Source organism: Takifugu rubripes, chromosome 3 (assembly GCF_901000725.2).
Source record: "Takifugu rubripes chromosome 3, fTakRub1.2, whole genome shotgun sequence".
In the NCBI taxonomy this organism is placed as follows: domain Eukaryota; kingdom Metazoa; phylum Chordata; class Actinopteri; order Tetraodontiformes; family Tetraodontidae; genus Takifugu; species Takifugu rubripes.
The window spans coordinates 14979521-14998440 of NC_042287.1; the positions used below are offsets into that span (position 1 = coordinate 14979521).

The window sequence follows — 18920 nt, forward strand, 5'->3', positions numbered from 1 at the left end:
GTCAGCAGTGAAGTTAAACAGTTAGCCATTCCATTGGTTCTGTCGATGAGCTTTTCCTGCAGGTGGCCCAGTTTGTTGCACCAATCTAAAAACCATTTGCTCCCAGGCGAGTTTGTAAATGCATGTGTGTGTGTGTGAGTGTGTATCCTTGTTTTGAATTGATGACCTGTCCAGGGTCGTCCATTCTCACCCACCCCCTTGTGCCCCTGACCCGGATTAGCTGTGTAACAAATGCACCGATCCCACAGGTCAGTCCGACACTCACGGCCATGCGCATGAAAAGCTAACACAGATGAATCTACATGACATTTAATGATAGCATAAAATGTCTCTGACAACAGGGCCGATTCCCAGAGCCACTATCCAGTTAGGGTTCCCACACATGCCATCACATCAGGGTTTCAAATATTTACCGATAATCACTGATATGTTTCTCACCATAATTATTGCCATATTTAGCCCTGTAAAAATTGAAAGCGGACATCTCTGCCATGTTATTAATCTTTGTTCAACCAAGTTGCATCTCAGCACGCAACAACACACAGAAAAGTCCCGCCCGAACAAAACCAGGAGCACTCGTGTACGTTATTTCAGCGAAATCCGCCGTTATTCAACAGACAGCTGTGCGTTCCAGCTGCACGGGCTGCAGCCGCGTGCCCTTGCTCTTTACCCCGCGCAGCCACAAATACCAGCCTCTGTCAGTCAGCGCTCTCTGAGGCCCAGAGGGAGGCTGGCCTCTGGGCTCCGTGTGACAGGTTGACTGGCTGCAGAGAGATAATGAAAGAGAGTAGCAAACATGATTGGCATAAACCCAACCAGAGGTTTAGAAGTGAGGATTTAAGATGTCCTCCCACACACACTCAACTGTATTAATAACCCCCTTTTTTTGTCATTTCTTTACCGATAATCGCTCCACTCTGCTCCAACTGTCGCCATATTTCATGCACGTTGCCATCTGTAGGTGAGGAACTGCCGTCACATCCCAGACCTGTGATGGCTCACATGGGCCAGACAGGGATTCTGCTTTCGGTCACCAACTTATGCACGGGTCAGAGGGCTCGCGTGTCCTTTGAGAGCTTGTAATAAGTCACTCTGACACCGCAGCACATCAGATTCTCCTGACTGACTGCACACCAGACCTGCAACCTTTCACATCTGCGTGACAGGACCGGGTCACAGGCCGCCGTCTGGTGGGTCTAGTCACGACTCGGACCAGTGCCGGTCACAAGGCAGGCAGCAGAATTACTCATCCGTGTCCTCCGTCATAATATAGGACATTGTTTCATGCACAGTGAGGATTTTTTTGAGTCAAAACTTCTGTTGTAGATGTAGTCCTGGGAAGGCTGCTGGTGATGGTGTGTTGTTAGGGTTAGGGTTAGGGTTTTGATGGGGACATTTAAGGACAGGTGGTGAGTCGGTGGACTTCATCGTAAAAAAACAACTGCACGGAGCTTTTCTCGCGTTTAGCATTTTTACGACCGTTTTGTCTATGTTCCGAAATTCATTCAGTCATTCCCACCTCTCCTCTGTAACACAGCATGTCACAGTCTGCTGTAAACGTGCGGCCGTGTCCTCTCGCGCACCATCACAAGGGAGTAAACCAGAGAGTAGGCGGACGCAGAAAACGTCACGGTTTCATCACGGCTGTGTTTGGTTGCTAACCTCTCCTATCGCCGCCCCTCTCCCCTCCCACTCGTCTCTACCCCCATCCTCCCTCTGCAGTGGACGTGCATCGCATTCGGAGCAGCAGGCAGCAGGTGGAGATGACATCATCTGCACTGCAGCACACTGCAGCATTGGGTCTGAACAAAGACATGTCAGCCTAACACTAACGATCTCGTCGCTCCCTCCCTCCATCTTTCAGTCTCGCTCCCCCACATCAGCCCGAGACGCCGCTCTGTCTCCCCCACCTGAGTCTCGCTCCCAGTCTGGATCTGGCGCTCGGCGCTTCTTCCCTTCGCGTGTTTCCGCGTGTTGGACGGCGAAGGAAGACCGCAGAGCAACAAGCACGGCGGCGGCCGTGGGGATCAGACGCAGGGCCGTCGCTGTTGTTGCTGAGAGCTGTTGTTTTCTGGACATTTGCAGCGCGATGATAGCAGTTACTTGACCTCATTTACAGTGGCGTATAGGAGGTCTGGCTGTGACAGCACTCCACAGAGACACGTGCGCTAATGCACAAATGTCAGAAGGCCATGCTGTGATGGCCCCCCACTCAGAGCCAGGTCCCTACCAGCAGCATCAACTCCCACAAGAGTCAACCAAGTACACAAAAGCAGATGGGACAAGATTTATGGACTCTATTTTTTCCACTGTTTGCCTTTCTTTGTCTTTTCTCTTTTTTTTTGAATACCCTCCCCTTCATCAATAAGCCAATAGCACGCAGGCCCGGCCATACACATTCAGCCATGTTCCTGTCGCCTAGTTACCGCTCAGCAGCAGGTTGCCACAGAAACGGCCTCATAGTGGCTAAATGGGGAATGCTAATGCAGTCTTCTATTCTTCCTTCTGCAGTGGGCTTTCTGTGCCCATCCCATTCTGCTGTTTGCACTGTAGTACATTTGTGCTTGCATGTGCACGTTTCAGAATGTTGCATTTACTGCAACAAGTTTGGATTATCATTGTCCGTTCTATCCTTAGATGCTTTAGTGTATTTGCTGTCCTAAAATTTAAATTTTACAGTCATATGAACTGTTTTTCAAACCACGTGTCATTTAGTTATTGTAGGTATGCGCCATTTTCTTTTAGTTGATTTTTTTTTATGGCCGGACTAAAATGCTGCAGAGAAAACAGCTTCCAAACTATGGAGACAGCGTGTACAAGCAATGGCTTGAAGCAGAGAGCTGGATAAATATTGGGGTTTTTAGAGATCGTGGACATGTGTAAATTGTGATTGATTGCGTAATGTCTGCATTTGAGTCCTCCCACTATTCAGGGTGATAGTGCTGGAGTGGGCTGGGACGACTCGGCCATAATAGGGTGTACTTAATCAGCTGAAGAGGGCGTTGAGCTGTTTTCTCAGAGCTTGTCTGAAGCTCTTCACAAGAGGGTGGACACATTTAACATCCCCCATTAATTGGCCAATAGTTCAGCATATATTAGCCAGCTGGAGCTGTGTTTGAGTGGTATGGAAGAGATGGCAGCAGGAGATTAGTGATGGTAGCCATTAGCAGGAGATTGATGGGCCTTGGAGGTTATTTTAGTATTTAGGGCTTTGATTGATTCTATTGTTTTCATTCGCATTATGGGAGGATAAATTACGATTCCAAGGGTAAAATATTAACTTGCCATCTTCTTAACAGTGTCACAGAAATGGGATCGATGAGGTTAAGGTCAGAATTGCTAAGAAAGCACAGCATCGGTGCATCTTTTGGTACGTGTTCTCTGATTGCTTGTGGTTTTTAACAGCGCACTCTTCTCTGTCCCCTCTTATTAGATAACCAGTTCAGAATGTCTATCCTGGAGCGCTTGGAGCAGATGGAGAGGAGAATGGCAGAGATGGCCAGCCACCAGCAGCCAAGCAGTGCGGGGAGTGGTGGAACTGGGGGGGGGACAGGGGGAGGAGGGGGAGGCGGGGGAAACAACAGTCAGTCCCAGGTAAAACCCACATTACACGTACTGCGTAACTCCATAGAACCGGCTGCAAAGCGGCTCAACAGTGAATTCCTCTTTTGTGTATTGGAGTGTGTGTCTGGCCAGATGCAGGCCAGCAGCTCCTTTGAGAGCCGCGTTGTTGTGGTCTGTGAGAAGATGATGAGCAGAGCTTGTTGGGCCAAGTCTAAACATTTAATCCACTCCAAGACCTTCAGAGGCATGACTCTCCTCCACCTGGCTGCAGGCCAAGGCTACGCCAACCTCATCCAAACACTCATCAAGTGGCGGTGAGTGCATAATTCACTGCATCCTGTATAATGGTGCTTTGGTTTGTAATTGGACTTCACTAAAAACCTATGAGATGCTAATTGTTTCCTCTCTTCTTCCTAGCACCAAGCATGCTGATAGTATTGATTTGGAATTAGAAGTGGATCCGCTCAATGTGGATCACTTCTCCTGCACACCTCTGGTGAGAGAGCTGAGCATTACAGCATTTGCGTAATGAATTCCACTCGACATTTGAGTCATTTATTCTTTCTATTTTGTCTCTCGGATGTGTTTTCCATCCAGATGTGGGCATGTGCGCTGGGTCACCTGGAGGCAGCAGTGATCTTATACAAGTGGGACAGACGGGCTCTGGCCATCCCAGATTCCCTGGGACGCCTTCCCCTCTCGATCGCACGGTCTCGTGGCCATACCAAGCTCGCAGAATGTCTGGAACAGCTTCAGAGGGAAGAACAGCAGCCCCCAGCCCCTCTACCACCCACGCATCGCATGTCCTTCTCCCCCGCCCCTGAAACCCCCACTACAGACAGCTGGATGGTCAACTGGTCAACCAACAGCGTGGCAGCCAGCAAAAAAGGCGGTTCAGCCTCCACCACGACCACATCCAGCACTACAGGCCTCAATCCAGGCGAGTAGAGCTCACATTTGACCTGTTGTCTCCCCATTGTTAATTAGTTTACGGTGACATCTCAGAATTTATTCGGTCCTACATTAACATCAATAATTCCAAATCTTTATGACTGTTTTAAACAGCTAACGGTGTCTCGTACTGTTATCTTGCAGACTTAAGAAGGCCGAGATCAGAACCCTCCAACTACTACAGCAGCGAGGGACAAAGAGACCTCCCTCTAGCTAAAAAACATAAACCCAACCCAGAACTGCTTCAGACTCGGCCCGACAAGGCCATGTCCGTTCCCCTGAGCCTGGAGCAGCAACAGCTCCACAAGCTGTCTACCAGTCCAAAGAGTGTGTCTTCAGAGGGTCCGAGCTCCGACAAATGCCTGCCTATGGGAAGCAGCACAGGGACAACCAGATGGACCTCCAGAGAGAGCTTCTCAAGCAACAACGTAGGGAGGAAAGCGGTGGGGGGCAGCGGAAGCAGCCTGGGGAAGGAGAAGCTGGTCAGCCGGTTACGTCAGCGGGACCAGTTAGGCATGCTGGTGATGGCAGACAGGGAAATGGCTGATGCAGAGCTCTTATCCTACAGAGAAGATCTGGAGAACCAGGACTGTCTCACACAGATGGACGATCTGCAGGTAAGATCTGGCTAACTTACTCACACGACTTGATTTTGCTTGAAACCAGCACAAAAATATACAGTAGTTGTTGATTATGTGCTGCTTCTCTTAAACGGCCAGTTGCGTGGATACGATTTCACTTGCACATAAAAACTCTGTGCCACCTCTTTCCTGTCAGCCTTCTGCGCTGGGTAGGCGGTACACGGGCCACCCTGGCATTCTGTCGATGACCGTCACTGAATAATAAACTCTCCGCATTGATCCGCCTCCAAAGCCAAACGATTTTCCTACCATCATTCTCAGTCCACCTAACAGGCTAATAGATTCAACTTTATTGTTATTGCACATGTACAGGTACAGAGCAACAAAATGCAGTTTAGCATCTAACCAGAAGTGCAAAAGAAGCAGCAAGTGAGGATAATAACTTAATAAATACAGTATGGCGGTTATTTTACAATTGTTTACCGGGTTGTGCTATAAACATATTTTACAGATGGTGTTTACATTAAATGCCTTGGACTATAAGTGCAGGAGCTATTTAGCTATTTACATAAGATAGAGGAGATGTGCAAATTATAAATTACGTGTATACAGATACAGATGATAAAGTGCATGAGTGCGCAGGACAGGTTTAAACAGTAGCTACATTGGTTACTAAGCTAGTGAGTTGTTGTGTAAACTGCTGTAGTGTAGTGAGGTGTGGAGTGTGTAAGGGTCAGCAGGAGTTCAACAGGGACACCGCTCTGGGGAAGAAGCTGTTCCTCAGTCTACTGGTCCGAGTCCTGAGGGTTCTGTAGCGCCTCCCAGAGGGCAGGAGGGAAAATAGTCTGTGGGCGGGGTGGGAGGAGTCCTTGAGTATGCTGCGTGCTCGATGCAGGCAGCGCTTCCTCTGGACATCTCCGATGGCAGGGAGTGTAGTCCTTGTGATGCGTTGGGCAGTTTTCACCACCCTCTGCAAGGCCTTGTGCTCAGCGATAGTGCAGCTTCCATACCAGACTGACACGCAGTTGGTCAGGATGCTTTCTATCGCACAGCGATAGAAGTTCACCAGGACAGCCGAGGATAGCTGGTTCTTCCTCAGTGTCCTCAGGAAGAAGAGGCGCTGGTGAGCCTTCTTGATGATGCTGGAGGTGTTTGTGGTCCAGGACAGGTCCTCTGAGATGTGGGTCCCCAGGAACTTGAAGCTGGAGACACGCTCGACGGCCATCCCGTTGATGTGGATGGGGTCCTGTGTGCCTCCTCTTGCTTTCCTGAAGTCCACGATGAGCTCCTTGGTCTTGCTGGTGTTGAGGACCAAGTTATTGTTAGCGCACCATGTGGTCAGGCGCTCTACCTCCTCTCTGTAGGCTGTCTCGTCGTTGTTGCTGATGAGACCGATCACCGTTGTGTCGTCTGCAAACTTGATGATGGAGTTGGATCCATGTACAGGTCTGCAGTCGTGGGTGAATAGAGAGTAGAGGAACGGGCTCAGCACACAGCCTTGTGGCACACCGGTGCTGAGTGTGATGGTGGTGGAGCAGCTGTGACCTGACCTAACACGCTGTGGTCTGTCGGTCAGGAAGTCCAGAGTCCAGTTGCAGAGGGAGGGGTTGATGCCCAGGTCTCCAAGTTTGGTGATCAGCTTGGAGGGGACGACGGTGTTGAAAGCTGAGCTGAAGTCAGCAAACAGCAATCGTGCATAAGTGTTCGTGTTGTCCAGGTGTGTGAGCACAGAGTGCAGTGCTATGGAGACTGCATCATCTATGCTCCTGTTGCTGCGGTAGGCAAACTGGTGTGGATCGAGTGTGGTTGGGAGGCAGTCCTTCAGGTGAGCCAGGACCAGTCGCTCGAAGCACTTCATAATGATGGGGGTGAGTGCTACCGGGCGGTAGTCATTGAGGCAGGTTGGTCTGGAATGCTTCGGAACTGGGACGATAGTTGTGGCCTTGAAGCAAGACGGGACCACTGCGTGGGCGAGGGACAGATTGAAGATGTCCGTAAAAATCCCGGCGAGCTGTTCTGCGCATGCCCTGAGCACACGTCCAGGGATGCCATCAGGACCAGCAGCCTTGCGTGGATTGATCCGGCTGAGGGCTGTGTAGACGGCGGTAGATGATAGTGTGATGGGTTGGTGGTCTGCTGGGAGAGGGGTCCTAGTGGCAGTGTCCCTGTCGTCCTTTTCGAAGCGAGCATAGAAGGTATTAAGCTCGTTCTGGAAGGTGGTGTCCATGACTGTGGGGCTGGAGTTGTTGGGTTTGTAATAGAAGAGTGGATGGAATGGATCAGGAATGTTAGCCTTCCGCAGTCTTGCTCTCAACATTACCCTCCTCATTGGCTCCCAATGAGGCATTTTGTCAGGGGGCCAAACGATTAAAGCGGCGTGTCAACAAAACAGGCCGATACGTTTAACAAGGCAACGATTTCCCCAATAAAACAGGTGAACATGATGACGCTGGCCGAACACATAATTGAGGCGACGCCAGAGAGGATCAAACGGGAGAACTTCAGCGCTGCGGACTCTGGCCCATTGGACACATCGGGGGTCAGCAACACCATGAACTGGCTCGCCAACTACCTTGGAGACGTAGAACAGCTGCCCAGCATCATACACCTACGGTCAGAACGCCTGCAGCCGGGAAATACAACGCAACACACAGGGACGCTAAAGTTTGACAGAGTTCTGTCCCCTCGTCCGTAGATCTCTCTATAACGAACCCCTGACTCCGTCATCCAACCCCAGCCTCAGTCCTGGGGGCTCCCCTCTGAGGGAGGGGGCTATGGAGAGGTCTACGCTCCCGTCTCCAGCCGACTGGAGCGAGTTCATCAACGCCTCCAACAGCAAGGTGGAGCGGGACCTGGCCCAGCTGACGCTGTCCGACCCGGAGCAGAGAGAGCTGTATGAGGCCGCCCGCCTCGTCCAGACTGCCTTCTGCAAGTACAAGGTACAGGCCCCCCGGGGGTTCAGGTGCTGTCTGTACGTCCGCCCCGGCGTCAGAGTGTTTCTCTGATGTGTTGTTTACTGTGTGGGTTGGTTTTTTTTTTTTTGTTTTCTTTTGTGTTTCGGATCAGGATGCAGTTCATTGATAACTTGTCTGCTGGAATTGTTTGGTCATACTTTAATACTTGTTTTCTGTCTCTGTTTCTGTCCGTCTGCTTCTGCTCATAACATAAAGAGACGCCTGTTCAAATATGTCCCTGTGGTTTCAGCATGGGAATTTGCTTTGAGCAGAGCATGGCCTTGCTTAGAGGAACGTCTGCACTCTCCTCTGTATCCCCGCTCTAATTAGGCACAAATCAAGCTTATCTGTTCCTCCTCTCACCTCTCACCTCTATTATCTGCTCCTTTCTAAGTTAGGGGTCTGGAACCTGCCGCTGCTTGTTTATGACTGGCTCTCCACATACCAGTCCTTTGCCCGATCCCATTCCTCAACCCCTGACCCCCCAGCTCCATTTAATGACTTTTCACCAGACAAACTGTTCACTATCCTTTCCAGTCATCTGTTATTCCTGTCTGCCAGCTGGTGCAGAGACGGACCTCCGGCTCTCTCGTCTCACCTCCTCCTCTTGCTCAGATCCGGGGAGGACTCGCGCTGGGGTCTTTCTCAGCCGCCAGGAGACCTCAGGAAGACTTGAACGAGCTACTTTTGCAGCCGAGTGCATGTTCAATGTGGCCTCTGACCCACTGTGCTCTATTCTCCAACAGGGGCGGCCCCTCCGAGAGCAACAGGAAGTAGCTGCTGCTGTTATCCAACGTTGTTACAAGAAGTACAAACAGGTAAGCTTCGGGTTCCTGATTCCTCACATTGCAGAGTTGAACTAAGAGACTTTAGGAGACGTTGTTCACAGTCTGTCCTTCTTCTGTTTGCAAGCTTACATGGATAGCCTTGAAGGTAAAGGTTTTTTACGGCCAGCGGCAGAATTAAGCTTCCGCCCGAACTTGTGATGAACTCTGACATATTTACGCTCTCGTCGACAGTATGCACTTTATAAGAAGATGACGCAGGCCGCCATCCTTATCCAGAGTAAATTTCGCAGCTACCACGAACAGAAGAAGTTCCAGCAGAGCAGGAGGGCCGCTGTGCTCATCCAGCAGTACTACCGCAGCTACAAGGAGTTCGGCAGGCTCAAACCCCACCACCGGGGGGCTGCTGCTGCCCTGGTGCAGCACAAACTGAGGTAGGCCAATATGAAACCCTCCACAGAGATGCCTGGTGTTCCAAGGGGCCAGCCCCTCATGCTTCTCTCCCTGATACCCTACAGAGGTAGTCTGCTCACAAAAAGGCAGGATCAGGCCGCCAGGAAGATCATGAGGTTCCTGCGCCGCTGCCGTCACAGGTAGAGCCCCTCCCCCTGCACCCGCCTTCCTCATGACAGTCAGCCCCTCCTGAGCTAATCAGTATGACAGAAAAGACCCCATAATTCATCATCCTGTCTATGCCTATGATTCTTTTCTTCAAAATGTTTCCCTCCTCTCCTGTAAGCTCCGCCCTCTTCCCCTAACTCCCTTTGGCCCCACCTGTCGTCGCCCCCCCCTCCACAGTGCCTACTGTGTGCTAATAGCTGTCTGGTATTGTTTTGCTGTTTATGCCAAGCCCCTTGATGGACCATAGACTGTTCAAGCGGGTGAGTGCAGCCTCAGCACCTCAGTTCCTTCCTCTCTCTCCCTTGCTCCCTCTGTTTCCTGTATGCCTCTTCCTGTCACCCCAACTCTTTAACGACGCAGAGCTCTCCTGAGGTCTCCGCCTTGGCATTCCCCTGATTTGCTCATTCTCCTCTCTGCTCTTTCTCTCCCACCTCTCCTCCTCCTCCATCACTGTTGCTTGATGCCTGCTTGCATGACGGCTGCCGACTGGAGCCACAGGTGGACTGAGAAGCTCAGATTTAGAGCTGAATCTCAAACTAACCGACCGCTGCTGAATGACGATGTTCCCCGCAACACTTAACAGGCACTCCTACGATTCTCTGTATCTCTGTCTCTCCTTTCTGAAGCGTACTTTTCGTTCCCTCATGATCGTTTTGGTTTTTTTTTTTTTTTGTGGTTATGCAGCGAGCCGGTTTCAGAAAACAGGAAGCTTTTTTTCCCAATCATGTTCGATTCTGCTGCATGTCCAGTGGTGACAACTATGGGCCTTGCTCTTCTACCTGTAGGCATGCTATGGGCCTGCTCCTTCTCAAGTAGTTGTCTGTCTGCCTGTTTGTCTGTCTGACTGGCTGTTTGTTCTGTTTTTAGCCAATCGACAGACTAAGGGGTCTTTACATTTGCAAAACTTCTCCTAAACCATCAAATGATTTATGACTTCTAGTTCATCTAAGTTAAAAAGATCGACCTGAGAGAAGCTTGGAGTTCATTTAGAACATATTAATCATGGTTAAAAAGCTTCTCACCTGCTGTTTATATATATATATACATCAGTTGCTGCGTGTGTGCTTTTCTAGATAAATGTTTAGTAGCGTTTGCTGTGAAGCTGCAGGGCTACTTGAGTTATCGTTCATGTACAAAACCCCGTTTTTAGGCGAACGGGGGCTACACGCTGCACACCGGGTGTTCTCCTTTCTCCTGATTCTCTTGAGAGGAACCAGCTGCTGCTGGCATTCTCTGCTCGGACGCTGCGTTATGACAATTCCAGATCGACGGCTTTTTCAGGAACATATTTCTTTTTAGTCTTTAACACTGTTTAAGAAAAGACCTTTTTTTTTCTCTTAATAATGTAGAAGCTTTGAGTAACGTTGTAATTCTGAAGTCTGCTAACTGCTGCAGTCTTCAAGCCTTCAAGTGTCACTGATGTGATGTTTAAATGATTCTAATTTCTAATTAAAGTCCTTTGCGACTTTCTATAGTTAAGTTATTGGGTTTTCCGTGTCCATATTTTCAGCTGGGTAATGTGATTTCCATTTGATTCCGTTTAGCTTTCTTCACTTACTTAATCTAATCCGAACATCTGCTGTTTGGATGCCGTGTGAAACCATGACGATGATTTTATTCCTTAACATACCTAAAGTTCTAATATCACATTAGATAAACCAGCATTTCCTTTCACAGCTCTGCCTCCTGATCATCTGGGCTCTTCGGATTTGGGTTCTCTGCTGTGAGCCTGTTATTAAATGTCTGTTTTGTCTGTGTGTTCCAGGGTGAAAGAATTGAAAAGGGCCAGGGAACATGAGACCCCTGAGAAGAGCCCCCTCACGATGTGATATCACTCTCCTGACTGATTTTTCTGTTAGAACCTGAGACATTTTACAAGAGAAACGAAAAAAAAAACACAACAAAAAACATAAGAACTGCAAATATTACTATTTCTGCAGTGTTACTGGTTCGACTATTACTAAATGTACAACAGCATTTTTCACATATCTATTCTTTCCACTGACTTGAATTGGGTCAGAGAGTGACGATAACTACGGGACAACGACGAAGGTCGGGGTGGGGGGGGGGCAGAACATTGGCTTCGCAGCATTCTTTGCACTTTTTCATGGATTGCTTTGTCGTTTTTCGGATATGAAGAGATTTTTAAACGGTGAAGGCAGCGAACGGCGGGGACATCTGAGGAGATCTGCCGCGTCAGCGGACCCAGAGAGCCGGAAACGGAGCTCTCGGAGGACAGCAGAACCACGCAGAACCGCTCTGGGCTCTAATTCCTCTTCATATTTTCTCAAGTGACCAATCAGTTCATTGCTTTTTTTTCCTTTAAAATGCCAAATAAATTGGTCAATCACATGCCAACTGCTACAGGTGATAAACCAGCTTAGCTCAACGTTCCCTCCTGACCCACAGTCTGCATGTGGGCGGAGCTACACATGAATGTAGTTGGGGATTTATCGCTGCAGAAACATGTGATGATAAAGTATTTCATCTTTGCCATTAATTTATTATGGTTTGTGCTGAATATTGTCACTTTATTACTTGAATTTGCCCCATGCTGTCAGTTGCATTTGTTCCATCACGCCCGACGTGTTGGTGTAGCTTCAGACTATGTTGTTAAAAACCTACCAGGAAAAAAAAAAATGCATGACTTCTGAACAGGAAAAGTCTTTGCTCGTGTGCGTATGGTCCAGTCTTTCAGCCTGTCCTCTGGTCTTCTGTTTGCCATCTTCTCCCCACACATCCCATCGTCTCTGCTACAAAGCTAGGCCAGCGCCGTTCCTTTGGCTTTGATCTTTTACGCCATTGACCCTTTGAAACCCAACAAGAGAACAAAGGAAGTGGCCTCTGTTATGTTTTAACATTTCTGCTCATGCAGACTTCTGCTGTTGTTTTTAAACCAACTTGGGAGCCTCTGGCGGCTCTTGAGGGGAAGATCACATACATTGCCTTGACGTCTTAGAGATTCTTTGAGGGGTCCCTAAGCTTGTCCCAAAATAGGGGTTTGACAAATCCATATTTTTGACAATTGAGCGATTTGTGTATATATAGCAGGCTGAAAGTACGTAGGGGGAAAAAAACATTTACCCAAAGGGGATTGTATTTTAGAAATATATTATTTTATTCATTAAAAATGGGTCAAAACAAGTATGAGACAAAAACAGAATATTTGTATAGTTTTGTTTGAATGCCTAAGAAGAATGGTTGTATTTGTAAATAGTGTAAATATCTGGGATAAAAATCAGCTATGTGCATGAAAAGTATGAACAACGGGGGGGGGGGGGGGGGGGGGGGGGAGACAACAAAAGCAGTAGTGGCTATGCTCTGTAAAATGGAAATATTTCACTAGTAGAGTATTTTATTTAAACTGTTCTTGAGAAGAACATTTTGCTAAAGCATGATACTATTGCAGTTTAAAAATGTATTTAGAGTTAAGTCTGCAAAATGATCTTAAAACAAGCGATTCAATTTGCTTTCTGTTTTGGGCTACCAAGAATTATTTTGCCAATGGTGCCAAGGTTCGTGAATGCTACTATAAAAGCTAAAGAAGAGGTTTATGTTGGATTTTTGTTGTTTCTTTTGCAGAACAGATAATCATACAGTACAGGACACCACGCTAGCGCTGTCGAACACACGATCGCCAAAACTGACCGGTACACAGTTCGCTGGGGGGGTCATATTCATGCAGGAAGCATTAAGTCTCTCATGTCTCCACTGTTTCACACGTGACTCCAGCATTTTGATTTGTAGTTGTTGGGTTGATGTTAGAGGAGTGAGAAGAGGCCTTCATCACTTCCTGTTTCTTTATGTGGCAGTAGGTTCCTTCCTGATGGATTCTCCTCGGGGGGGAAACTCCCTTTTAATGGAATGAAAACAAACCCGTAGATGAAGCTCTGCGGAGCCACAAGAACGGTCGCAATGTCACTGGATTTGTTCAGGAAAGCAGCTGAAATCATTCAAAGGTGCTGAAACGGAACTAAACTTGATGTGATGGGCAATTGGAACCGTGCACAGATGCCATTAACACCGACAGGCCGTGCGTCTTACACAGCAGGTCATTTACAGTGTTTACGGTTGTAACAGTGACGAGAACACACACGTTTGCCTGTTGGCTGCCTCTTCATACCGCTAACACGCCAGAAAGTGTCGCTCACGTAGCCGAGCGGCGCTTAAAACCTTTGTGGAATTCTTCTCATGATTGTTCTGGTCGTTGGTGATCTCTCATAGCTGGCGCACAAACTTTATGTTCCCGGGTGTAATGCAGAAAGTGCCTCTCCATCCCGATCGTGCGCATCCTCTGTGGGAACACGCGGGGCCTCCCCGTGGTCGTGCGCGTCCCACTGCACTCGGAGACGCCACCGCCCCAGTTCGCACCAGACCTCCCGCCACTCTTCGCTTTGTTTCTGGGTTTCTGCCTTCGTTTGTCTTCTCTTCTGGGAGCTTTTTAGGATCCTGTGTAGAACTGCCACTACTGGGGTTTGTTGCCTTGCATTCATCCTCAAGTCTGATGCAGCGCCGTGGCAACAAGGAGAAGGATTTATTACGCTTGCATGGGTATAATAGTTAACCGGGTGACAGAACTGCACCTAAAGCATGCTTATTTTCCTAGAATCCGTAGTCGGATAGTTAAAAGAGTTTCTGTTGTGTAAATGGATGCAGGCTGGTTTGATGTGTACGTGGGGACGTGACGGCCCAGCAGACGGGAAACCTTCACAGCGAGGCGGTGCTCAGTAGCTACTGGTGTTTTCATGGCAAAGCCTGACGACAAGATTGTTTTTTTTAAGACCAGCTGTAACTTTTTAGACCTTTCCTTAAGATTTTTATGATATTATTATCATTATTTAGATTCCTTCAGTGTATCCCGAAGTCAGACAGGACAAATGGACACAGTGGGAGGCCATTGCGACTGTACAGCGGGTTTTACGTAGGTGGCATAAGTAGGTACGAACACATGCACAAGACGCAGCACAGCACACATGCAGACATGTCAAGAGTGTCCGTTTCATTTGTACGCTGAGCGGCGAAGGCATCATCGCTCTCCTACAGGCTGAGGGACTGGTTCACCTCCCTTCTGTATTTTACTCAGGGTGCCAAAACGGGGAGGAGGAAACAGAGCCGGACACACTCTGGTAAAGAATCTGGGGCAGACGGGTTCCACCGCGACACCTGAGTCTTTAAAATGAAATCTGTTCCTCCGCTGAAAGGTTGGACGGTGGTGGAAGGAATCCCTGTTATCTGGAGTCCGTGAAGAGAAGTGATTGGACTTTCTGTGTCGGGAGCCTGTTGAATCATTGCGTAACTCTGGCCGGTTCTTGAGGCCTTTCATTTATCCAAGCGGCAGAGCAGAGATTTTACGATTCAGAGTGGAATTCTATGAAAAGTTCACCTGCAAATCTTGTTTTTACTGCCATTTATGAGCGAGATGACAGGTTAGCTGACAGCAGACAGTGTTACTAGTTTCTAAAAGGGTTCCGATTGACCTGAGAACCTGCCTTTCCTCCTCTAACCACCAAACTAGAGAGAGGCAGGCGCGTCATGCCAACGCACCAGAAAGTGTTTTACGACATAATCCACACGTGGACACAGAGCAATAAAGATCTATTTTGTGGAGTCCTATAGATCTAGCGGAGTTTAAAAAGATTGGACACATGTAGATGACTTACTCTTATGCAAATGCAAGTACTGCAAGACAAGCACTCAGTAGTTTAAGGACAGCAATTATATGGCACCCTTTACCGAACTGCACGTTTTCATCAATTCCGAGGCGAGAAGAAAAAAAGGCCCTGCTTTGATAGAAAGTTACGGGTCCTGGACACTTTGCATGTGAACTAGTGTTAGATCTATTTTCCTCTCCTCTATAGCTGTCTTTCTCTCTGTCTTTCCCTGTTATGTGACCCAGTTTTTCTCCGCTTCTGACCCCTGACCTTAAAGGTTCCATCTCCTCTCAGTTCTCCTAATGTGCTTCGCATTCCTCCTTCTTTTCCCCTTCTCTGGTTTGTAAGTCTCATTTTTGTAATTGTGCATGTACAAGCGTCACTGATTCAATGGATATGTTTAAAAAAAAAAAAAGATTTCAGCTGCTGAAGCCATGCAAAACATTTTGAATTGCCCTTAAAATATGGAAGATGTTTTCTGAATGCTTTATATTCTTTCTGCTGTAAAATAATAAAAAAGGGAAAAATGAAGAAAAACGGAAATGGCCTTCTTGTTTCCTCCTTTGAGAGAGTTCAGCTTTAGAAAAGAACCTCACCAGTTTTAAATTTAACACACTTTTATTTGTATTTTACATTCAGTGCTGGAGAAGAAGGAGTTCCCCCAAGCAGTCATTACCTGCACCCACACGTGCACATATGCAGCACATGCATGTACGTTGGTGAGCAGGTGTGCACGGATTCTGCTTATATGAGTGCAATATATGGTTTTGACTCCTGCGCAGGTCTGATTCTTAGACACAGTACTTCCAGAAACACTCGTTATTGCCGGTTCTCTTCCTGAGCTGCTTCCGGATGCCCAGTGCCTGGCTAAAAGGATCAAGGAGATGCTGTTTCTCCAGAAGGACCTGAGAGACAGTAAAATACCGCTAATTTGCACTCTCTTTGCTGGCTTATTCTGCAGGTTTGTGGATCAGGAGGAACGTACCTCTTTTTTCACGCCCCTAGGAAGCAGCCCAGATGTTCTTGCGCCTGACAGCAAATGAAAGGATTCCATATTTGATGCCACTCGTGCCAGCTCGTGATGTTTACATGAGTGTTTTCTTACCATCTCTGCTGGTTTCTCCTGATAAGAAGGTGGAATATCTGTAATCATCCTGCAGAGGGAACATTTGCTCCATGTCATCCAGAGACCCTCTGTCCTCCAGTGATGCTGAGGGACAGAAATACACAAATGTCAGACACACCTTTCATCTGCATTATTTAGCACGAATGCTGTGGCTTAGAAGTCGCCCATAATGTATCTTTGGGGTCTGCTTATTGGAGCACAGAACCAAACATGGTTGTCATTCATTTTAAAAGTTAAGTTGTGCATCTAAAAAAAAACTGCCAGCAGGTTGAGTAATGATGTAGGGGAAGTATTAGATGAAAGGATGATATTATAATCCACTCACCAGGTCCTGCATAAGGCATCTCAGCAGCATCGGTGATGGGGTGGGCCAGCAGGGGGCCAGAGGCCAGGAGCAGGAAGGCCCAGGAGAGGAGACGGTAGCACATCATCCCTGTCAGCTGCTGTTGGTGGAAGTGGCTCCGAGTCCGGCAGGAGCCCCTCAAGAGGAGAGAAATCTTGTACAGACTGCGTGGGTCCAAACCAGGTTTTATTTGTCCAGCACCCACACACACACACACACACACACGGCTCCTTTATGACTGTCATAGATCAACAGACACAGGTGAATTATTGGCCCAGTAAAAAGACGAGGGTCTGGGCCCCCCTCCAAGGCCACAGTCAGGCTTTGCTGTCTCTACAGCTTGATTGACTCTTTAACTGACTTGACTAAAACGAGTTCCAGGTGTCGTTCTGCAACATCACAAATGGGAGCAGGTGGAGAGACCGGCCAGTCAAATGTGGGCAATATTTTATGCTGCCAGACCATTAAAGTACTGGACTCATCCCACAGCCCGAGCCGCATGCAAAGTGGTGAGAACTCCAATAAAAGTGTGTAATTGCCTGAACAGGGCTTGAGTGGAGCCCTCACCACCAGCAAGCCATTTGACATTTTAACTCAATTTGGGAGAGCAGAGATTTTTTTTCATGGGTCACTAAATCAAATTGGTTCATGCACATTATTTAGAGGACTTGTTCAGCTACAGCGTGTTAGTCATGCAATAAAAGGTTTATTGTTACATGCAGCGCCAATAGTGATTTTTAAACAGCATTATTAGTTGAGCTACTACAGAAGACGGGGACAGTGTCCCTTCTACAAAGTCATATTTTACATCTGTGTATGTCATTTATTACAAATGTGATGTCAGCATTGTACCTCTGATAATGAGGGTCCACAAAGTGACACTGACATTTAATTTTCTAGCCAGAAGGCCAGACACTCTAATAACTATTTTCCTCCACATCAAAGAGAGATTTATAGTCTATTAGTCAGAGTCCTTCCTTCCAATTTATCAACTACACCCTTTTTCTTGATGTGCTACTGTCCAGTGACCTGGTTTATATATTTGTGATTGTATTAGATTTTAAATTAAGATTGATAGATTAATAAGAACACTGACTCAAAATATCAAGCAAAATATCAATGAATTCTGGGAGAAAAGTGGGAAATGCAAACATTAAAGAAATGAATAACATTATATATAATGGAGGCTTACATAGGACAGGCATTTAGATCATTTTGCCAAATAAAATTATTTTAGGACTTTCAGAATATTTTTATTTCAGGTGTCAGTTTTAGGTACATTTCATACAAAGTTGTATCACAGTTGAGCACATTTAATTTGATCTGAGAGGGTTTAACCTCCTACATGCAGTTCCAGTAATCTCCCGGCAGAGGGTGACATTGTGTCTCAAAATGTGCGCCATTCTACAGTAGCTTTAAATTCCTAATTGTTTCTCTGAAAGAACTAAATTATAACTTTTGTATTATATTGATATTTTGGGTTTTGCTTTATTCACTAACTCGAAATTAGAATCTCTTAAACTTTTTAAAAGATTGCCACAAGATTTTTGAAAACTAAGCGCCGAAACGCACTGGAATTCCTTACAATTTGCTTTAAAACAGGATGGGTTACTTGCTAAGCAATGTCATTCTCAGTGGGACAGTTAAGTTCGAACTCTAGGGTAATTAAACTGAGCTAATTAAATTACAAAATGAAAAGTATCATTATTTAAGCACGTTATAAGATGCCCAAGACCTACAACCTGTCCCTCAAATTTTAGATACACGTAAGCCTACATGCTAGAGCGGTAGAAGGGAAGGGTTAAACCTCCTGCATTATAGCCTATGTCACGTTTACTTTGAAAGTATAAACAGAATTTGTAGGTAAAGGATTGGTATAGTTTCTACCAATTTTAAACCTGATCTTTTCCGTAAATCAGTGCATGCATAATTAACAGATAAATAGCTAAATTAAAGTAAGAACAAAGCATGTTCAATACAACTTAAATAAATGAAATATTTTACACAAATCATGTAAGATGTAGCTGCCCACGTTTTAGCTGCAGTGTGACCGATATTGAATGCGCTGATTAGATGCTGCGTTCATGACGGTGTGAAATACTAATACTACCATTTACCAACTGTTTAATATACTCTCAGTTACATTCCCATTATTGAAATAGTCCCTCTTTCGTTTTACTAATCTATGTATTGGTAAAAAGAAAAAGGGACTCTGGTACCAAACGCGATTTATATGAGTTCCAATAAAACTTGGAAGAGGGAAAAAAGTCCGGAATTCTGGGAGTCCGTGAACGCATCAGGTGTTCACCGCCCACACAGCGAACAGGAGCCGCGGAGGAGCAGC

At 46.9% G+C, this 18920-nt stretch overlaps 2 protein-coding genes across 10 annotated transcripts in view; one reads left to right on the forward strand and one right to left on the reverse strand.

The window, feature by feature from the left end:
* Positions 1 to 12083, forward strand: part of camta1a (calmodulin binding transcription activator 1a) — a 222541-nt gene extending 210458 nt beyond the window's left edge. For 5 of the 8 annotated variants that reach the window (XM_029834326.1, XM_029834329.1, XM_029834330.1 and 2 more), the window contains 13 exons: positions 3434 to 3594; positions 3682 to 3878; positions 3982 to 4060; positions 4162 to 4504; positions 4660 to 5132; positions 7531 to 7709; positions 7792 to 8035; positions 8797 to 8868; positions 8963 to 8983; positions 9070 to 9269; positions 9354 to 9428; positions 9686 to 9716; positions 11222 to 12083. In XM_029834326.1, the coding sequence (XP_029690186.1) occupies positions 3434 to 3594; positions 3682 to 3878; positions 3982 to 4060; positions 4162 to 4504; positions 4660 to 5132; positions 7531 to 7709; positions 7792 to 8035; positions 8797 to 8868; positions 8963 to 8983; positions 9070 to 9269; positions 9354 to 9428; positions 9686 to 9716; positions 11222 to 11254 (2108 nt within the window). In that variant the 3' untranslated portion in view covers positions 11255 to 12083. The remainder of the gene's footprint in view (positions 1 to 3433; positions 3595 to 3681; positions 3879 to 3981; positions 4061 to 4161; positions 4505 to 4659; positions 5133 to 7530; positions 7710 to 7791; positions 8036 to 8796; positions 8869 to 8962; positions 8984 to 9069; positions 9270 to 9353; positions 9429 to 9685; positions 9717 to 11221) is intronic. The other 3 variants (XM_029834327.1, XM_029834333.1, XM_029834332.1) reach the window with 2 other exon arrangements.
* A 3605-nt stretch (positions 12084 to 15688) lies between these two features.
* On the reverse strand, positions 15689 to 18908 carry uts2a (urotensin 2, alpha). Of its 2 annotated transcripts, XM_029833083.1 has the most exons (5): positions 18609 to 18908; positions 16559 to 16740; positions 16213 to 16317; positions 16093 to 16136; positions 15689 to 16012 (listed from the first exon to the last, which is right to left on the reverse strand). In XM_029833083.1, exons 2-5 carry the CDS (start codon positions 16662 to 16664, stop codon positions 15899 to 15901), a joined length of 369 nt encoding a protein of 122 aa, XP_029688943.1. In that variant the 5' UTR covers positions 16665 to 16740; positions 18609 to 18908; the 3' UTR covers positions 15689 to 15898.
* Between the last annotated feature and the right edge of the window lie 12 nt (positions 18909 to 18920).

Bases quoted from the DNA above. Each gene is read 5' to 3' on its own strand.
- uts2a (XM_029833083.1), bottom strand. From the start codon at position 16,664: ATGATGTGCTACCGTCTCCTCTCCTGGGCCTTCCTGCTCCTGGCCTCT. The intron at 16,137-16,212 runs GTAAGAAAACAC...ATTTGCTGTCAG, and splicing joins AGGAGAAACCAGCAGAGATG to GCGCAAGAACATCTGGGCTG. The intron at 16,013-16,092 runs GTACGTTCCTCC...ACTGTCTCTCAG, and splicing joins CTAGGGGCGTGAAAAAAGAG to GTCCTTCTGGAGAAACAGCA.